Source organism: Thunnus maccoyii, chromosome 17 (assembly GCF_910596095.1).
Source record: "Thunnus maccoyii chromosome 17, fThuMac1.1, whole genome shotgun sequence".
NCBI lineage: Eukaryota > Metazoa > Chordata > Actinopteri > Scombriformes > Scombridae > Thunnus > Thunnus maccoyii.
This window is the reverse complement of record NC_056549.1, coordinates 4,809,944-4,828,275: the sequence shown is the minus strand read 5'-3', so window position 1 is coordinate 4,828,275 and position 18,332 is coordinate 4,809,944. Positions and strand designations below refer to the sequence as shown.

The following is an 18,332-nucleotide window of genomic DNA, read 5'->3' as shown; positions in this document are numbered from 1 at the left end:
GAAGTCTTCATATTTAAATAAATGTTGACTTTCAAAAAAAATCTGATTTTTATTTATGTTCATAATGGCAGTTATTGTCTCACCTGAACTAAATGTTTCAGTTGTTTTTGCACCTCATGACCCTTGGACACATGTAATCTGTCTAGAAAATGTCATATTTTTCTTAATACATGGGTGTAAACAATAAAAATGTCCTCTGGATTGTTTGCATTTCCTGTCAGCCATGTTGCCTCCTGCCTCACCTCCGTGACCCTGAAGATGTTGAACATGTTGGAGGTGATTTTTTTTATTTCTGGCCTTTCACATCTTCCTGTATCTGCCATCCGACATTAAATGAATGTCACACAGTTTTAAACTGGTAATAATTTACTGATCCTAAATTCTATCAGTGATCAGTTAGTCTGTCCTTCGAAGTCGAACTTTCTGGTATCTAAGTATGATGTTTAGGATGAATTTTTTTCGAATTATTTTCCTCTCCCAAGCACATGTCTTACATCATTTGTATTAATTACAGAAAATATCTGCAGGAATAATAATTATTTGTTATGTTTCTGATTTTCACAAGAACATCAGCTGAATAATTATGAAACGTACAATGATTGGTTTCCCAAAATGAGCCATTCATCTTTAATATTTCCTCATCAAAATCATCCACATGAAACAACATTTCTAGCAAAAATATAAAACGTGAAATAAATTCTCAGGCTGGAGACAGATCAGGATCAACGACGCTCTACAGTTCAGTCGTTTTTTTTTTTCTCAGGCAGGTTTCAACAGAAAGACAAAGAAAGACAATATAGCAGCTCGATTCTCAGCTCGTCTTCACCCAAAGTTTCAGAAAGAATCAATCTGAAAATAACTTGAATTTGTTTCTCTGCAAAAGTGTTTTATGAGGTCGAGTCTTGTCAAAATGCTCTGTTAGCATGTAATATGTGTTTACTGCTGTATTTGAAACGTTGTTGTTGTTTATTTGCCTAAAATGTGTTTCCTGAATTTATACAACAGAAGTTGGCGTGCACAAAGTTAGAATAAATGGCCACAGCTATTAAAATATTCAAATTTTCCTGTAACATGTTGACATTTAGCCTATAAGATTTAGCATGTTAGCATGTGAAAATGCTAACGTTTCCTGAGTCTCTACAACGAAGGTGGCGAGTGCAAAATGAACATGACCCAGACCCAGGTTGACAAATATTCCTTTAACATATTGACATTTAGCATGTTAGCACAGTAATGTTACCCTGTGAAAATGCCAATATGTCCTGAATCTCCAAAACAGTGTTCTATATGTTAACATGCTAACTGTAAGCATGCAACGCCACACTCAGGACAAACTAGCCATTTTTGCCCAACTAGTGGTAAAATATAGTTGGCTCAATTTTCTTTTTTTAATATATCCAATAATCTTGTTTTATGTTTTGTAATGATCTTTACAGCTTTCAGACTTGTAGTTCTTCAACTCAACTCTCATAATCATTGGAAACTTAAAGGGGACATATTCTGCACATTTCCAGGTCTATATTTATATTCTTGGGCTCTACTGGAATATTTTTGCATGATTTACAGTTTAAAAAACTCCTTATTTATCTTATACTGGCCCTTTATGCAGCCCCTCAGTTCAGCCTCTGTCTGAAACAGGCCGTTTTAGCTCCTGTCTCTTTAAGACTCCCCACCTGATGAGCCCACTCTGTTCTGATTGGTTTACTGACTTATGGCCTTAGCAACAACCTTAGCAACATAATCTACAGACCAGACGGTGACATAATTACGAGGAGGAAGTAGAGGTAACTTTGTTCAGAGCAGGCTGAAGCCCTGGATTTTGACTTGCAGGCATCATTTCTACATAATGTTAACCTCGAGTGTCGGAACTGTGACCATGTTTAACATCCAACGTCATAAAAATATATAAATAACAGAATATCACAAAAGCAGAATATGTCCCCCTTTTAAGGATGAAGTTTACTTTTTGCAGATGAACAAACCAGAAGTTATTATCAGTAAAATTCCCCTTTTAAAAGAGTTTCCCAATAGTGCAAAGACATCCCAACAAGAAACAACTAAAGAAATTATACTCAGTACATATTCAAGACATAACATGTTTGTTTCTTCTGTGTTCCAGTAAACGTCACATAACAACATTAACATCTCTTCTTCTACACAGCTTTATGTAAGAATGACGTAATAAAAATATGCTATTTGAGCTGAAAGAATATTAATTCTCTGGATTGGTTTTTAGCTAGCCCTTCTGCGGCTTAACTGGCAGTGCAGATGTTTATTCACGAGACAAAATGTTGAATTCTGGGAACAAATCTCACAGGGTCTGTTGGTTATGGCTTGTAGAAAAAGGCAGTGAAATAGGAAAAAGGTCAAATGTGTTAAAAATTTCTCTGGGACCTGAATTATCGCCGCAGTGAGCTTGTCACAGTGTCCTCACACAGCTGCCTGACCGACGGCGCCCTCGCACATCATCCCGCGCCGCGTTACGTAGAGCTTACGGTCTCCACGGTGACAGTTTCCAGGGACTACAGGGCATCCGCTGCGACCACATGGGGACTTCCTCAGGTTTGCTTTGTAAGAAATTTTGGCCCTGTGACGCCACTAGGGGTCCTCCTCCATGTCGTCCAGGTTGGGCGACATGATGAAGTGTTTGGGGTAGTGCAGGCCTCTCTCGTCGGCGTACTCCTCCCAGCGGGCGTCGTCGCTTTCGTGGGTGATGTAGCGCTCGCCGCGCCGCGTCTCGAACTCCCTGAGGTCCAGCCAGGTCTGGTAGTCCTGCAAGATGATGACAACGACAGTAAACAAAACGGCCAAGGAAATGCTGTTAAATTAATAATACAGGTTTTGCAATTTGATAACTTCAAAACTGTGAACGCTGCAGGACGTGTTTAGCTAAGCACTAAGGTAGTGTGTTTCTATATGCAGATGATATTCTGATATTTCCTCCTTGTTATGCATTTGTCCATGTAAACTAGATTGTGAGAGCAGTGTTGGGGAGAACGTTACTACTTTAATAACATAAGAGCGGCCAATATTTTGGATTTAAGGATCATTTATTTGCCAAGTATAGAAATACAAGGAATAGTTCAGCTTTCAAAACATGTGAAGACACTCATTCAGTAAAAAATCTAAGAAATAAAAATAAGCATAGACATGATAATCATTTAATAGTTTTGAGTCATTCTTTTAAGAAGAAAATTTCCAAATTTCCAGCTTTTCAAATGTGAATATTTTCTGGTTTCTTTAGTCTTTTATGACAGTAAACTGAATATCTTTGGGTTGAGGACAAAACGAGACATTTGAGGACGTCACCTCAGGCTTTAGGAGACAGTGATCAACATTTTTCATCATTTTCTGACATTTTATAGATGAAACAACTAATGGATTAATCGAGAATATAATCAACAGATTAATCAGTAACGTTCCTTCAGTTTTTTCACTAAGTAGCACAGCAACACGACCAAACGCTACATGATTACAGCTTATCTTCTCTTGGATAAAATAGGTCAGATCAGGATCAGTTCAGTTGTTTTTCTCAGACAGGTTCCCACAGAAAGACAATATAGCCACTCGATTCCCAGCTCATCTTCACCCAAAGTTTCAGAAAGAATCACTTTGAAAATAACATGAATTTGTTTCTCTGCATAAGTGTAAGACTTTGTAGAAGAACCTTTGATGTGCATCAGCCTTCTGTCTGCTCTTGAATTGAGTTTTATGGTAAAGAAAAATCCAAAAACAGTCAGAAATGTCATGTGACGGCATTTTTAGCCATGTTCGCAGCTTTGAAGATGGCTGTGTGGGTTTTCTTCCAATACTACTGTTTGACTATGAGAAGGATCGAGACATTCATGATTCTCGTCAGCTGAACCTTCACTTCAAAACCTTTCCAGCACCACTGGTTTTCAGATTTGAGTGTCTGTCCTGCTGCAGTGTATCTAATGGTTCTGAAAGTAAGAACCAGTCTGGTTACCTGCAGCCAGGGGTGGCTCAGTGACTTGTCCACACTGTAGCGCTTCCTCATCTTCACCTGCAGCAGGTTATTAATCAGGTCTGTCGCTGTGGAGAAGAACAAACAAATACTGTCAGCTTTAAGTCTCATGTTTTTCCGTTCAGTCATGACAACAGTTTCTCCCAGTGGTGTCCCACTCAGACCAGTAACGAACTGTCTCCCTGCTGTCAGGAAAATTAAAGGTAGCTGCAGATTTAAAATCAAAGTTTCTGTAGTCATTTAGGTTCCACGTCACTTAAACCCTGTTAAAACATTCATATTATACCGAAACATCTCAGTTCATTTAATGTAGAATTACAGAAATGTGATTTAGCAACCGTGTCTGTTTCATTTTCAGAGACAAATAATTAACTGCTCAAATAAAACATGTTTTAAAGATATAAGACTGTGAAAATGATAAATATGCAGCTGTTACCTTAAAGTGTGTCAAGTGTTAATCATATACTATACTGTATTTAGCCTTTTATAAACTTCTTCTCCAAACCACTGAGAGTTAAGACAGCTGATTCAATTAAATTTTATGAAACAAGACTGAACCAAAATATCCACAGAATTGGAAAATGTAGGATCTTAAATCACATTAGCGTCTTAAAAATACAGCTTTGCCTCATAAAAAAGGTTACCATGACATTTAAATATGCTTGTTGTTCATCTTTTAATTACAGAAATAACATTAATTATTTTTAAATAAATAACTATTGTTTAAAATAATATAAGATGTAGGCTCAGCGTTGCTGTAAATCTCATTTCCAGTTAACTTTTCTCACATCTACAACTTGTTTTGGTCTCATGTTGATGAATTTATTTTCTCTCCAGCACTACAAACCTCAGATGTTTTTGCATTTATTAGTCAGTCCTTGCGTTTACTTTGCCTAAAACTGCTTATTGACATTATAATAATTTCAGCTCTGGTATCTTTACGTCTCAGTTTGATATTTTAAACACCAGATTTGGTCCTTGAACGCAGCAGACATGACGGTTTCTTTACCCTCCTCTGAGATCTCCTTCCAGGGGTTGGCAGGGTACATGAAGGCAGCGTTCTGGATCTGGTCGTTGATGTCTTCGTCCTCGTTGAAGGGAAACGTCCCGCTCAGACTGACGTAGATGATGACGCCGACCGACCACATGTCCAGAGAACGGTTGTAGCCTTTGCTGCGGAGAACCTCAGGCGCCAAATACGCCGGAGTGCCGACGACAGAGCGACGGAAGGACTTCTCCCCGATGATACGAGCGAAGCCGAAGTCACACAGCTTCACCTTGAGGAAGAGAGAGGTTGATATTTCCTTCAGAGTAGGACTACATTTCACTAATTAAGTTGTAAAAGATGTTTTTTTTCCTGATGAGCTCTGATGATGATGAAGATGATTTGTTCTAACCTGAGGGAAGGGTTCTGCTGAGGCCAGGAGAACGTTCTCGGGCTTCAGATCACAGTGGACGATGTTCTTGAAGTGAAGATGTCTGAGGGCCACCAGGATCTGTGGACACAAAACATGCAAACTGATATAATACCGACAGATCTTTCCTTCACTCGGACGTCATAATGAGTCCTTCCTACAGCTGTTTGCTGCGTAACCTTTCGTTGGTCTTTGCTTCGAAAGACTTTAAAAACAACGCTGCTGTTCCCTAAAAACTGTCCAATTTGTGTTGAACTTTGCATCAAAATCATCTTCTGAACAAAGTTGATAAATGGGCCTTGTGGATAAAAAGTCATGCTGCATTTTGTATCTAAAACACCATGTTTACAACTGTATTAATACATTTTTTTGGCCACTTGGGACAGCTGGAAACATCTCACATATTATCACCATATAAATTTATCTGTTTACACATTCAGCAGACTGAGAGCAACATTATTATCCCACTGGAGTTGTGTTTGTGTCCACCCATTGAATGTAAGTTCCATATTCACTCTCCTTTTAGCTCTGGTTTGGTCTCCACCAACTCCTGAGAGTTGGTGTATCTGGCTCTTTAGCTGCTAGATGATCCATTTTCTTCACCAGCTAGTGTCTAACTTTGTCTGTCTGTCGTTTGGTGATGTGCAGGTAGTGTACAATGTGTCTATCAGAGCTTGTTTGCTGAACAAAAACATTAAATGTGTCGTAAAACCAAACTTATGGGATGAAAACGGCAAATCAAATGTGGCCGCCATCGTTCAGAAGTTCCTGGTCGTCACTGACCTGTGTGACCAGGAACTTGGTGAGGCGTTCAGGCAGCCGGCTCCTCTCGCTGGATAAAATCATCTCCAACATGTCGCCGTGAAGCTTCTCCATGACGACGAACACCTGCTCGGGGGTCTCGAACATGCACTCCAGGTTAACGATCCCGGGGTGGTGGAGGTTCTGTCAGACGCAAGACGGGAACGTTAAAAGCTGAACACATAGGAGCGCATACAGCTCGTTTACCCCCTTTATGATCAGGTTTGATATCACTTTATTCAAAGCTATCTTGATCTGTGAAGTCGTACCTGGAGGATGGCCACCTCGTTCCTCAGCTGGCTCTCCTGCTTGGTGGGAAACCTCATTTTGTCAATGATTTTGATCGCCACATCTCTGCCGGTCTTTCTGTGTTTACCTACGGAGGACGAGGGAGAACAGATGAACTTTTTTCTTTAATTCAGCTAAAATGAAAGAGAATGAGCAGAAAATGGCAGAAATGAAGGGAGACACAGTGATGATCCACAACTTCAGCAGTTTTCATCATCTATAAGTCATTTATAAGCGCTGCCACACTGGTTTTGGTCCTCTGACACCAGTCTCACCTCCGTAGACAATCCCAAACTGTCCGGATCCGAGAACCTCGTCAGCAAAGATCTGATACACTGAACTGATATCCTGAAGAAGAAAAGAGATCAAATTAAAATCTTAGAAAGTCAGGGATTTTCAGGACAGATGTACAGTATCTTCACTTGAGTATTAGTTAGTGACACTATACAGTATATGTTCTTTGATAGCTGAAAATGAAGCATGTTTTGTGTATCAACGTATGGAGGCTCCGAAGTGACAAATATCACATAATATAGCAGAGTGTGGGGGTAAATGGAAGAGAAAATAAATTCTTGTTGACACGCTAGCAGCTAAGCTATGTTGGATTTCAGTGTGGGTCTGTCGGTCCACCACGTTGTTCAGTAAACAATCTCTACAACTATTGGATGGATTTCCAGTAAATTAAGACATTCATGGTCCCAGAAGAATTTTGATTTGTCCAACAGTTCATGACATACCTCTAAAACTGACTGAATTCCCATCAGCTTCAGCTGTACTTTGAGATTAATGCTGATATAGCATCCTAACACGCTAAATGCTATGCCAACATGCTAAGTGTACATACAGTGTGTTGACATGTTAAAGGACAAGTTCACAGTTTTTCAAGTCTGTCTTAAAAACAGTCAAGTTCTCAAATGAACAGTGAAACATGTTTTTCTTGCTGTAATCGTTCTTCCCGTTCATACTGAGGATTAGAGGATCCCTTCATCATCCTTTAAGCTTCAGAAATGTGTTGGAAGTGTTGATAACTTACCACGTTTTCTTGTATCTGGGAGTTGGACACTGATATGCTGATGGAGAGTTCCTCTGAGGAGACACAAGACAACATATACAGAATATAAACACAGAAACCGTAACACATAACTATCTCACTCTGGAGACGTGTGGGGGTTTCATTTTTCTAACCCCCACCCCCACCCCGAAATCATTAAACTCTCATTTCCTACGTTTCCTTGTTTATTAAAGAAAGAGGAGGTGACAGAGGAGATCAAACCGACAGATTTGTTTGTTCAATACGTGATGAAAGAAGAGCGAGGATGTTTCCAGCTGGGATCACAATAAACCAAACCATTTTTTCCAGATTTCACACTAATTAAAGCCTTTATTTCTCGTCTCCTCCTTTTTTTTTTTGCTTTTAAGTACATGTGCAAATAAATAGAAATGACGTAATCTCCCTCAAAAGCGTCACAAACTGTTGCATGCTGTGTTAGTTCAGCCTGACATTCTGCGTAGAGGAAACCCGCCGCTGCAGACGCTGCCTGCGAGTGAATTTCCACTGATGAGCTGATATTGATTTCTGATTGCTGGCTGGGGTTTGATTGGGTCATCCCCCCCCCCTGTGATCGATACCTGCAGTCTGCTGTAGGAAGGCAGCAGGTTGATATTTAGGTCACCGGTTAGGTCATCATTCAGAGAGTTTATGTAACTTTATTGATAAAATTTTAAACAATGGGAAGTTCGGATCCGCAGTGAAAGGCTTTTTCTGGTTTTCTGTTATTTATACACTGTTTAGATGTCTGATATTTATGTTAAACATGTTCAAAGTTCTGAAACTTGAGGTGAACCTATGTAGAAACGCTCCCTTCAAGTCAAAAACCAGGGCTTCAACCTGCTCTTTTGTTTGCGCCTCGCTGATGAGCTCAGGTTTATTCATGTGTCGTTCGCGTCGTCTATTCTCTTATTTCAGATCTGATTTTGGCTCCGACATGTACGGATGTATTTCAGAAGTTGACATTTCCAGTAAAGAACCATAAAGAGTAGTGAAATCTTAGCTACTATCGTTTCATGGTTTGTTTACGTGGCCTCCTGAGCTGTGTGTGTGTGTGTGTGTGTGTGTGTGTGTGTGTGTGTTCAGCTCTCGGTTCTTTTGTAGCTTCTAACTGAATCTCTGTGGTTTGAAGTTTAGTTTCTCTCCTGTTTGTACTTGTCAGATATCAGTCTAACAGCCTCCTTCCTGCTTTTGCTGCTTCGCAATAAAAAGCTTTTAAATGACAAAACTGGAGACGTTTTTTTTTTTTAAACGTGTTTATAACTGAATTAGCGGATCTTCGTTAAATATTGGTTTTATAACATATTTTAGTTTGTATTTATTGAAGAGTGCTGTACTTATTTCATGATGTCTTGAACCCTTTGTGTCTCTGTAGATTGAAACTAAAGCGCTAAACTCTGCTGACTGCAGATAAACAAACCACAACGCGCCGGCTGTGAACGCAGCCTCCTTCCTGCTTTTGCTGCTTTGCATTAAAAAGCTTTTAAATGACAAAACTGGAGACGTCTTTTTTGAAACATATTTATAACCGAATTAGTAGATCATCGTTATTCTTCAATAAAAACAATTTGATACAGCAAGATCTGTTGATATTTGAAGCTATTTAGCCAGTGAATCAGTTATAAACACCGTTTCTGTTTGTACTCTTCGTCCCTGCAGCCACAGTGAGACGTCAGATGAAGAGCTGCAGACGACCAGCTCACCTCCAACTACTTATAGGAGGAGCTAAAACAGCCTGTTTCAGACAAAAGCTCAGCCGAGATGCTGCATTAAGGCGCCAGTATAAGATAAATAAGGTAAATTATGCAAAGATATTCCAGTAGAGCCCCAGAATATAAATACAGACCTGGAAATGTGGAGTGTATAGCCTCTATAATTCTACAATTCAAATTAAGCCTGTTTTCTGTTTGATCAGATATTTTCTGACCTGCTCATGTTTGTCATTCTATATGTGTTATTTCATAGTTTTGATGTCTTCAGTTTTATTCTACAATGTAGAAAATAGTACAAAAATAAAAGAAAAACCCTTGAATGAGTATGTGTGTCAAACTGTGCATGTATGATAAATATAACAATCTACATTGGACCATTTTGCATAATGAGTACTTTTACTTTTTTTTACTTTAAGTGCATATTGCAGACAATACTTATGTAGATTTACTTAAATAAGATTTTCAATGCAGGACTTTTACTTGTAATTGAGTATTTTTTCATTGTGGTATTTCTACTTTTACTTCCACCGCTGGTTATATCACATATTTAGTTTGTATTTATTGAAGAGTGCTGTATTTATTTCATGATGTCTTATTTATTCAGTTAATATTGAACCCTTTGTGTCTCTGTAGATTGAAACTAAACTCTGCTGACTTCAGATAAACAACGCGCCGGCTGTGAACGCAGCCTCAAGGTTTGCGTGTCTCCTAATCACTATTAGACCAGAGTTTATGTAACTTTATTGACACCATAGTATCTGTATCAGAGCTGCTTTGGTTTTGATAACGTATTTTTTTTACATTTGCCTGATTTTACTGTATGTTTTTTTCATTTTTTTGTTTTTTTATTTATGTATCGTTGCCATCTGAAAGGCACATTATTGTATTGAGATGATAAAAAAAAAAGACAAAAAGCCGTGTTACATAATCTGCCCATTACCTTATTGATGTCTGCTGCTATAATTTAATTGCATTACAAAACATCAATTTTTGGAAAGAAACTGAAGCTCAGCATTAATTACTCAACAGGTGGAAAACACAGCTGACTGCATCTCTCTCTCTCTCTCTCTCTCTCTCTCTCTCTCTCTAAAGTATAACTGTTTTATAACAATAAAGTTAATGGAGGCTTTTTTTTTTATGCCACGAGGTCCATTTAGTCATTTAGTAGCGGAGATCTAATTCTGGGATGCAACTTAAAACTCCTATTTTCATACAAAAAAAAAAAAAAGTCACTTTAACCTGAGATGAATCAGAGCGAGATGAAGCGGAAAATCCTCTGAAATCCTTTCAATCATGTTAAAATGTGTGCATGTGTGTGTGTGTGTGTGTGTGTGTGTGTGTGTGTGTGTGTGTGTGTGTGTGTGTGTGTTGAGGTGGTTGTATAACAGTTTCAGTCTCCTGAAATAATATTTAGTATATATTACTACCATTAAAACATTAAAAAAATAACCATATCAGAGTCTAATCTGATTTGAGGTACGACTCCATTACCGTGTCAAAGGTTAAAGACGTGCAGTAAAATTAACAAGGTCGCAAGTTCAATTCCTCTGCTACGCTCAAAAGGTGGAGCTTCCTGATTAGAATGAACATCTGCCTTTGGTTACATACAAGATATTAATAAAGATATATGTAGATATACAGTAGATATTCATAAATCCATTACCAAGTTTGTACGTTAAGTTCTTGGTAACGACTGTTAAATTAGTGGTTTACTTCATCTGGTTGCTAGAAAACATCTGTAGCATCACGATCTGTAACCTCTGAACAGAACAGTCGTAGGAGCCAAATTATGTATTAAACATACATGACAATATTTTGATAATGATAATGTAGGTATGACTTATTTATTTACCGTATTGTCCAAAATATAAGATCACCCCCCTTTTACAACAGCTGCAGCTTTTTCAACAACACACTTTCACGCTTGTCCTGTTGGGGAAGTTTTCCCTGAGATTCTATTAATCCATGAAGAAGAGAGTTCACATCTTTGAAGCCTTTTCTCACGTAAAAGTGAACTAAAGCCATTGAAGTAAATCTCGATCTATGAGAGCAGTAATTCTGTTTGACAGATGATTTAAATCCTCGTTATGTTTCTGCAGTTAAGTCGTCGTTTTTGACTGACTCTAACAGACTCGCTACAAACAGAGTGGGAGAAACTCGCTAGCATAGCAACATTAAGGCTACAAACAACCCATAATGCAACGCTCTCTCATGACTGCTCTCTTCATTCAAAAAGAACGTCTGTGTCTAGTCATCGAATATAATACGAGCCTCACATTTTCAAACCTTTGGGCTCATACGGTATATACGTACACATGGTGGGTGTTTCAGTTGGTAGTATTCATGTAGTTTAGCGCCGCAACTAACAATTGTTTTCATTATTGATTAATCTGTCGATGATCTTCTCGATTAATCGATTAGTTGCTCGGTCCATAAAATGTCAGAAAATTTTTAAAAAGTCCAAGATAGCGTCCTCAAATGTCTCGTTTTGTCCACAACCCAAAGATATTCAGTTTACTGTCAAAAAAGACTCAAGAAACCAGAAAATATTTACATTTGAGAAGCTGAAAAACGACTCAAAATGATTAATCGATTATCAGAATAGTTGGTGATTAGTTTAATAGTTGGCAACTAATCGATTAAGAAACTAATCATTGCAGCTCTGATGTAGTAATTACGCTTAACTAACTAATGTTAATTGGTCATTCTGACATTTTATAGACCAAACGATTAATTGAGAAAATAATCAGCAGATTAATTGATAATGAAAATAATTGTTAGACCAAACCAACAGAACAGTGAACAGTGACAACACTACCTTTTGATGTCTGGAAAAATAAAATTCAGGTGAAAATCATCAAAAACAATGATAACCATCAGCTATGTTTTGACTACTTTTCATTTACTTTTATATTTTTACACTGAAGACAACATGAAGTTGGATTAAAGCAGCCGTTACTCACTGTGGTCCTTCCCCTGGCCGGGCCCGGTGCCGACGCTGGCCTTGGGTGTGACGGGCATCATCGCCTGCCGGATGGCCTTCTCCCAGCTCTGGCCCACGTCCCGCCCCACACCGGACGCCGCCAGGACTGGGTTGTGGTACAGGCCGCCGTTGTCCTCCCCGACATAGTACACCATGTTGGCCGTGATCACCTCGAAGCAGTGCGGGTTGCTGCCCTGAGCCAGGCTGCCAAAGTCCTGCGCCGGCTCCACCTGCAGGATCTCCGACAAGGGGATCTCCTACAGTTCAGGAGAGAATCGATTAATCGTTTTGAGAGATTTTTTTAAAGAAAAATGCAAAAATTCTTTGGTTTCCAGCTTCTTAAACGTGTAAACTGAATATTTTTGGCTTGTGTACAAAACAAGACAACAGTGATCAACATTTTTCACCATTTTGTGCCCAAAACAACAAATTGATTCATCGAGAAAACAATCAAACAGATTGATTGGTAATGAAAACAGCTGTTAGTTGCAGCCCTACCTCCAACCTGTCATGTCAAATAGAAAATTTAGATTTCTGTCCTCATCACAGGTCACATACCAGCTCAGTAAGACACCAAAGTAAAACAGAAAGTTCTCCTCTTGTGCGTCGTACCTCCACTTTCAGCTCAGGAAGTCAAACTTCTGCCTTTCAGATTTTGGGGAGACGATATTTCCAGAATGAGATAGAAGAGTCATCTCTGTCCGCAAGGCCTTGAGACAATCCGTAAGATTCAGTTCACTCCTCCCGGCTCCCTCCATCCTAACATCTCTCCTCTCTCTGCTGAACTGCGAGACGCACTTTGAATTTCAGTGTTTAAAACTTCCCTTCCTTCCTGCTCTGCCAGAGTGAATCCCCCTCCACCCCTCCGAAAAAACCTAAACCCTGCCAGATCAAACATATAAAGGAGAGCGATCGGCCCAGTGGTGTCTTTATGCCCCTCGGTGTCATCTAAACGTCTTGTGTTTTGCCAAGTTCGCCGGCCTCCTCCTCAACCCCCCCCAACCCCGCCCTCCCCATCGGCGTCTATTCATCCCGCCGCTCTGATTAAAAAGCAGGACGTGCCTCAGCCTCTTTGGGCACGAGGCAGCGTGGCGACGAGCCAGAGAGACGGCAGGGAAGCGACCCGAAACCCTCAGCGAGTCTCGTCCCCCCTCCCCCCCCATGCCTCTCCTGCGCTGCTCCCGCTCTCTCGCTTTCCCTTCAAAAAGGAAGGTTACTTAGTGGTAAAGGTCAGCAGGTCGCTGGCAGACACGAGATGAAAGGAGGTGGAATGCGCGGAGAGAATGAAAGAGGGAAATGATAGAGCATGAAAAGAGCTGCAGCTGCAATGACCTGAATTCAAATGTGATCAGATATTTCCAGGAAACAAATTTTCCTACTTCTACCACTACTAAAGCTGCAATAATTAGACGATTAATCGATTAGTCGACTGAGAAAATTAATCACCGACTATTTTGATGATCAAAATAATCATTTGACTCATTTTCTTAAGAAAAAAATGCCCAAATTCTCTGATTCAAGCTTCTTAAATGTGAATATTTTCTGGTTTCTTTTGTCCTCTGTGACAGTAAACTGAATGTCTTTGGATTTTGGACAAAACAAGACATTTTAAGTTGATTCTTGAGAAAGAGAGATTGACTTTTTTCACCATTTTCTGTCATTTTAAAGACCAAGCGACTAATGGATTGATCGGAAAAAAACAACCGTTAGAAGAGAACCTGAATCAAGATATTAAGGTCTCGCTTCATGTCTCATAGACGATGTTAATCCGGGTCGATACTGTACAGATTTAGTCAGATTTGAACCCTGAATTCGTTGCCCCCCGACTTATTATAGTATCGGCCCGAATTTCTACCAGATCTGTCGTTGTTTGAAATGCAGTTTGAGGTTATGACATCTAATTAATCACCTGAACGATCAACGATCTGGATGTCGGATGATCGGTCAGATTTCTGGCAGGTCAGAAATTTTGTTCAGCAGTTCCAGCAGCTCCACGGTCTGATTTCCCAACATGGCTGCTGTCCAAAGATGCCTTATAAACTGTAGTGAGCTTGTTTTAATGTTATTGTTTTATATTTTACATATTGTGTCTATAACTGTAGTCTTGACTGAGACCGCCGTGATATAAACCTGACAGATCGTATTGTCTGCATCACCCAGATATCTGCGGCTCTGTATTTTTCTTTTTCTTCGTACTTTTCCGTTCATAGTTGTACTGCACAAAGTAACGCTGCCTTTCTGTCTTTTTGTCAACATTGTTGAGGTTTTGTTTAAATAAACTTGTCACTGGACAAAACTGACCGGAGGTTCCCTGCTTACATTCAGTGTGAGCGTAAACGTCACAGTTTTTGGCCGTGCAAAAAGGCTGATTGTTGTGTCTGAGCAACTTAAAGGTTAGGTTGTGTGTCTCAAAACATCAGTTAAGTGTCCATATGAACAGTGAAAGAGGCTGTAATCATTCCTCCTGTTCATACTGGCTATTAAAAGATCCTTCAAATGTGCTTTCAATGTAAGTGATGGGGGACAAAATCCACAGTGTGTCCACACAGTCATTTAAAAGTTGATGTGAAGCTTATATGAGTCTTCAGCAGTCTGAGTTAGTCATATCAAGTGGATATCTGACACATTTACAGTCTTTGTAGCATCAAATTCCCTCTTTCGGTGGAAGTGTAGTAACAAAAAGAGGGACTTTGGCACTAAAAAGACTGTAACGTTGAAAGATATCTACTTGATTTGACTCATTTAGACGCTGAAGCTTCAAATTAGCTTCAGATAAACTTTTAAATACATTTTTGCACAGAAGGAGGACTGTGGATTTTGTCCTCCATCGCTTACACTGTAAGTGCATTATGAAGGGATCTTCTAATGGTCAGTATGAACAGGAGCAATGAAAGAAGACAAACTCTCTTGGTTAAATGATCGGTACTATCAACTCGCCATAAAATATCTGGCTTTTTAATAAAAATCGAAAGATAAGTTAAGCTAATTCTTGACCTTGGAAACACTAGTTGACACCATAAGGTCCATTAAAGAGTAACTACACACCCTCCCTCCCTCCCAGCATATTTAAATAATGCAGTTACTGTACAGGACAACGACTGTAGGGGGCGCGGCCTGGTGGCTACGTAGTGTGTGACACAGGAAGTAAGGGGACACCGATTGACCACCGCTCAGTGTGGCGTGAACAGCGATGTAGAGCTGGTAGTCGCTGCTGTCGGACTCTCCGTGTTGGCGTTGGAGCTTGGACCGTCACCAGAAGCTCAATCATGGCCCTTTGTAAGAGTTTCTGTATGGTACCTGTGTTGTAGGGCGTTAACATTCGTTTTTTATATAAATCTCACGATGTAGATAAGCACCAAACGGTTGATTCTATGTCAGCATCGGCCTTGTGAGGTTCAGGGCTGATTTAAAACAGTAGGTGGCGTGTTGAACCATTTTCAACCCATGAAATACCGATTTTTATAAATTTGCACTGATGTGTTTCATCGCAGTACAGTCATATAAGCTCAAAGATCATCTCTTTAGCTCAGAATCCATGTGTGGTTGAAATGTCCAGTCAGTATTTTCCTTTATTTGCTTTATTTACTTTCTATATAAGTTCCTAAAAAAATGTGTCATATGTTAGTGGAAGGTTACAACCTGCTGAAAACATCCTGATCTGATAAGAATAATTACAGCGAATAATCTGGTTATAATAAGACGGTGATATGTGTTCATGTCTGATAAGCTGCACGGTGTGTGTGTGTTACTGTATGAACCCGACTCCCTCCAGTCACCTCTTAACGTCGCTGCTTTGTTTGGCCGAGCAGCTGAAACCAGATCTGAGCCGACCGGGTCTCCTACCTTGTAATACTTGGCTCCGCTTTCATTCTGAAACAGAGTCAGACTCTTGCTGTCCAGCCTCCAGTAATGTCTCTTCCTCTGCAACGAGAGAACAGGTCATCAGGAAAGACAGATTGAGAGAAGTATCTGGTTTCTAAAAGTGTTGTGCGGTTTGTCTCAGTGGGACTGAGACAAACCGCGGTGGAAGAACTCAGATCCTTTACTTAAGTAAAAGCACCAGTACAGCAATGTAAAAATACTCCATTACAAGTAAAAGTCCTGCATGAAAAATCCTATTACAGTAAAAGTACATAAGTATTATGAGCTTGATGTAGTTAAAGTATTGCAGTAAAAGTAGTGGTTTGGTCCCTCTGACTGATATATTATTATATATGACATCATTAGATTATTAATAGTGAAGCATCAGTGTTAGAGCAGCATGTTACTGTTGTAGCTGCTGGAGGTGGAGCTAGTTTACACTACTTTATATACAGTTAGCTAGTTTAGTCCAGTGGTTCCCAACCTAGGGGTGGGGCCCCTCCAAAGGGTCAGCAGATAAATCTGAGGGGTCGTGAGATGATTAATGGGAGAGGAAAGAAGAAAAAACAAAGTTCTGATACACAAATCTGTTTCCAGTTTTTGGACTTCTTCTCTAATCTTTGATTTTTGCTGAAATATTGGATCATTTGATAATTTATTGAAATGAATCCATGTGAGAAGTTTAGAGGGAAAAATCACTATTTGGTGGAGCTGTTAACAACTCATAGACATGTGAAATGTGACCCCGACTACACACTGCTTTTTGTAAGACGTCAAAAGCCAAAAAGGTTGGAAACCACTGGTTTCATCTTTAACAATGTGTTGTATTTTAAAAGCTTGTTATATTATCCATTGTGTCAAATCTTCATCTGAAAAGTAACTAAAGCTGTCAAATAAATGTAGTGGAGTAGAAAGTACAATATTTCCCTCTGAAATGATGAGAGAAAAGATGATGATGATACCGAGGTTCTGTATACATCACTATATTCTACATACCACTCATCACAGTGTACTAGTTTTTGCTTTTCTTGTTGTAGGTTTAGTGTATATTTCATCTGGCTGTGTGTTTATTAGGTTAAATGTTTGCCTTACATTGTGTTTACAAATGTAAATGTGTAATTCATGTGTTTGTATGCGAGGTGTGGTACATGTGCTGTGCGTTTGATGGCGTCTCACCAGGTTGTCCCGGCTGGTGTAGTGCACCATCCAGCCCTCTTTAACCATTGTGGAGCTTTTCCTCTTGGTGTGTTTGATGGACTGAACCACACGCATCAGAGGGATGTTACTGCTGGTGGACGGGCTGCATCACAACAAACACAAGAAGAAGCATTTTAGGAAACCCGTTAACACTAATCATTAAGAATACAGACCGAAACTGACAATACATGACTTTTATTCTGCTTTTTGACACAATAAAAGCTTCCCTTTGGGGAGTTGATGGAGGTGTTGATCAATAAGACCTGAAAACTGCCAAACTGACCTCATTCTCAAGCCTAAAAGAATCAAACTCACTGCTATCTGATGTCAAAATGGGATATTTATCATTTTTAAAATGACAAAGAGCTAATGAAACACTAATTTAACATTTTACAATGACTGAAAAAAGGAGTTAAAACTGTTTGCATGTCCACCATCTGCATTATTCTATTAAAGGGTAAAGGTCCAAATACTGAATCAAAAGTATGAATGAATTGTTGTCACGTCTTGGCACCGGACAGACAGAGGAAATCCAGAAATCCAGAGAACGGAAGTTGTCACCTGATGGCTCGGAGCGTCTCGTCGTCTTTCTCGCCGTCCATGCAGGAACCCTCGATAAAGAAGAGCTTGTCGTCGGGCGTGGACGGCTCGTCCTGCTCGTCCATGCTGTGGCCGCCGTCGCTGTTGACGTCACAGTTGTCCACCTCCATGGTCGCCTCGGAGTCCAGACTGGGACTGGCCGGCTCTGCAGAAACACACAGTCAAGAGTTTGATACAGGACATAAAAACTTACAGACAGTTCAGAGGCTGAACTGAGGGGCTGCATAAAGGGTCAGTATAAGATAAGTAAGCAGTTCTTAACTGTAAATCATGCAAAGATATTCCAGTACAGCCCCAAAATTTAAATATAGACCTGGAAATGTGCATATTAATTCCCCATTAATGATAATGCAGAATACAGCAATATTTTAGTGTGCTTTCAACTTTGTGGTAACATTTTGGGAAGGGACATTTCCTCTTTCAACATGACAATTACCCTGAG

The 18,332-nt window shown here is 39.7% G+C and overlaps 1 protein-coding gene across 2 annotated transcripts in view; it reads right to left on the bottom strand.

The window, feature by feature from the left end:
- Positions 1–1,663: 1,663 nt before the first annotated feature.
- LOC121882112 (serine/threonine-protein kinase D3-like) overlaps positions 1,664–18,332 on the bottom strand; it is a 57,878-nt gene continuing 41,209 nt past the window's right edge. For both annotated transcript variants that reach the window (XM_042390128.1, XM_042390129.1), the window contains exons 8-19: positions 17,852–18,035; positions 17,270–17,393; positions 16,076–16,153; positions 12,213–12,489; positions 7,523–7,575; positions 6,765–6,837; positions 6,471–6,577; positions 6,184–6,345; positions 5,383–5,481; positions 4,995–5,262; positions 3,968–4,053; positions 1,664–2,772 (exon numbers count right to left, since the gene is read on the bottom strand). In XM_042390128.1, coding sequence (XP_042246062.1) covers positions 2,599–2,772; positions 3,968–4,053; positions 4,995–5,262; positions 5,383–5,481; positions 6,184–6,345; positions 6,471–6,577; positions 6,765–6,837; positions 7,523–7,575; positions 12,213–12,489; positions 16,076–16,153; positions 17,270–17,393; positions 17,852–18,035 — 1,685 coding nt within the window. In that variant the 3' untranslated portion in view covers positions 1,664–2,598. The remainder of the gene's footprint in view (positions 2,773–3,967; positions 4,054–4,994; positions 5,263–5,382; positions 5,482–6,183; positions 6,346–6,470; positions 6,578–6,764; positions 6,838–7,522; positions 7,576–12,212; positions 12,490–16,075; positions 16,154–17,269; positions 17,394–17,851; positions 18,036–18,332) is intronic.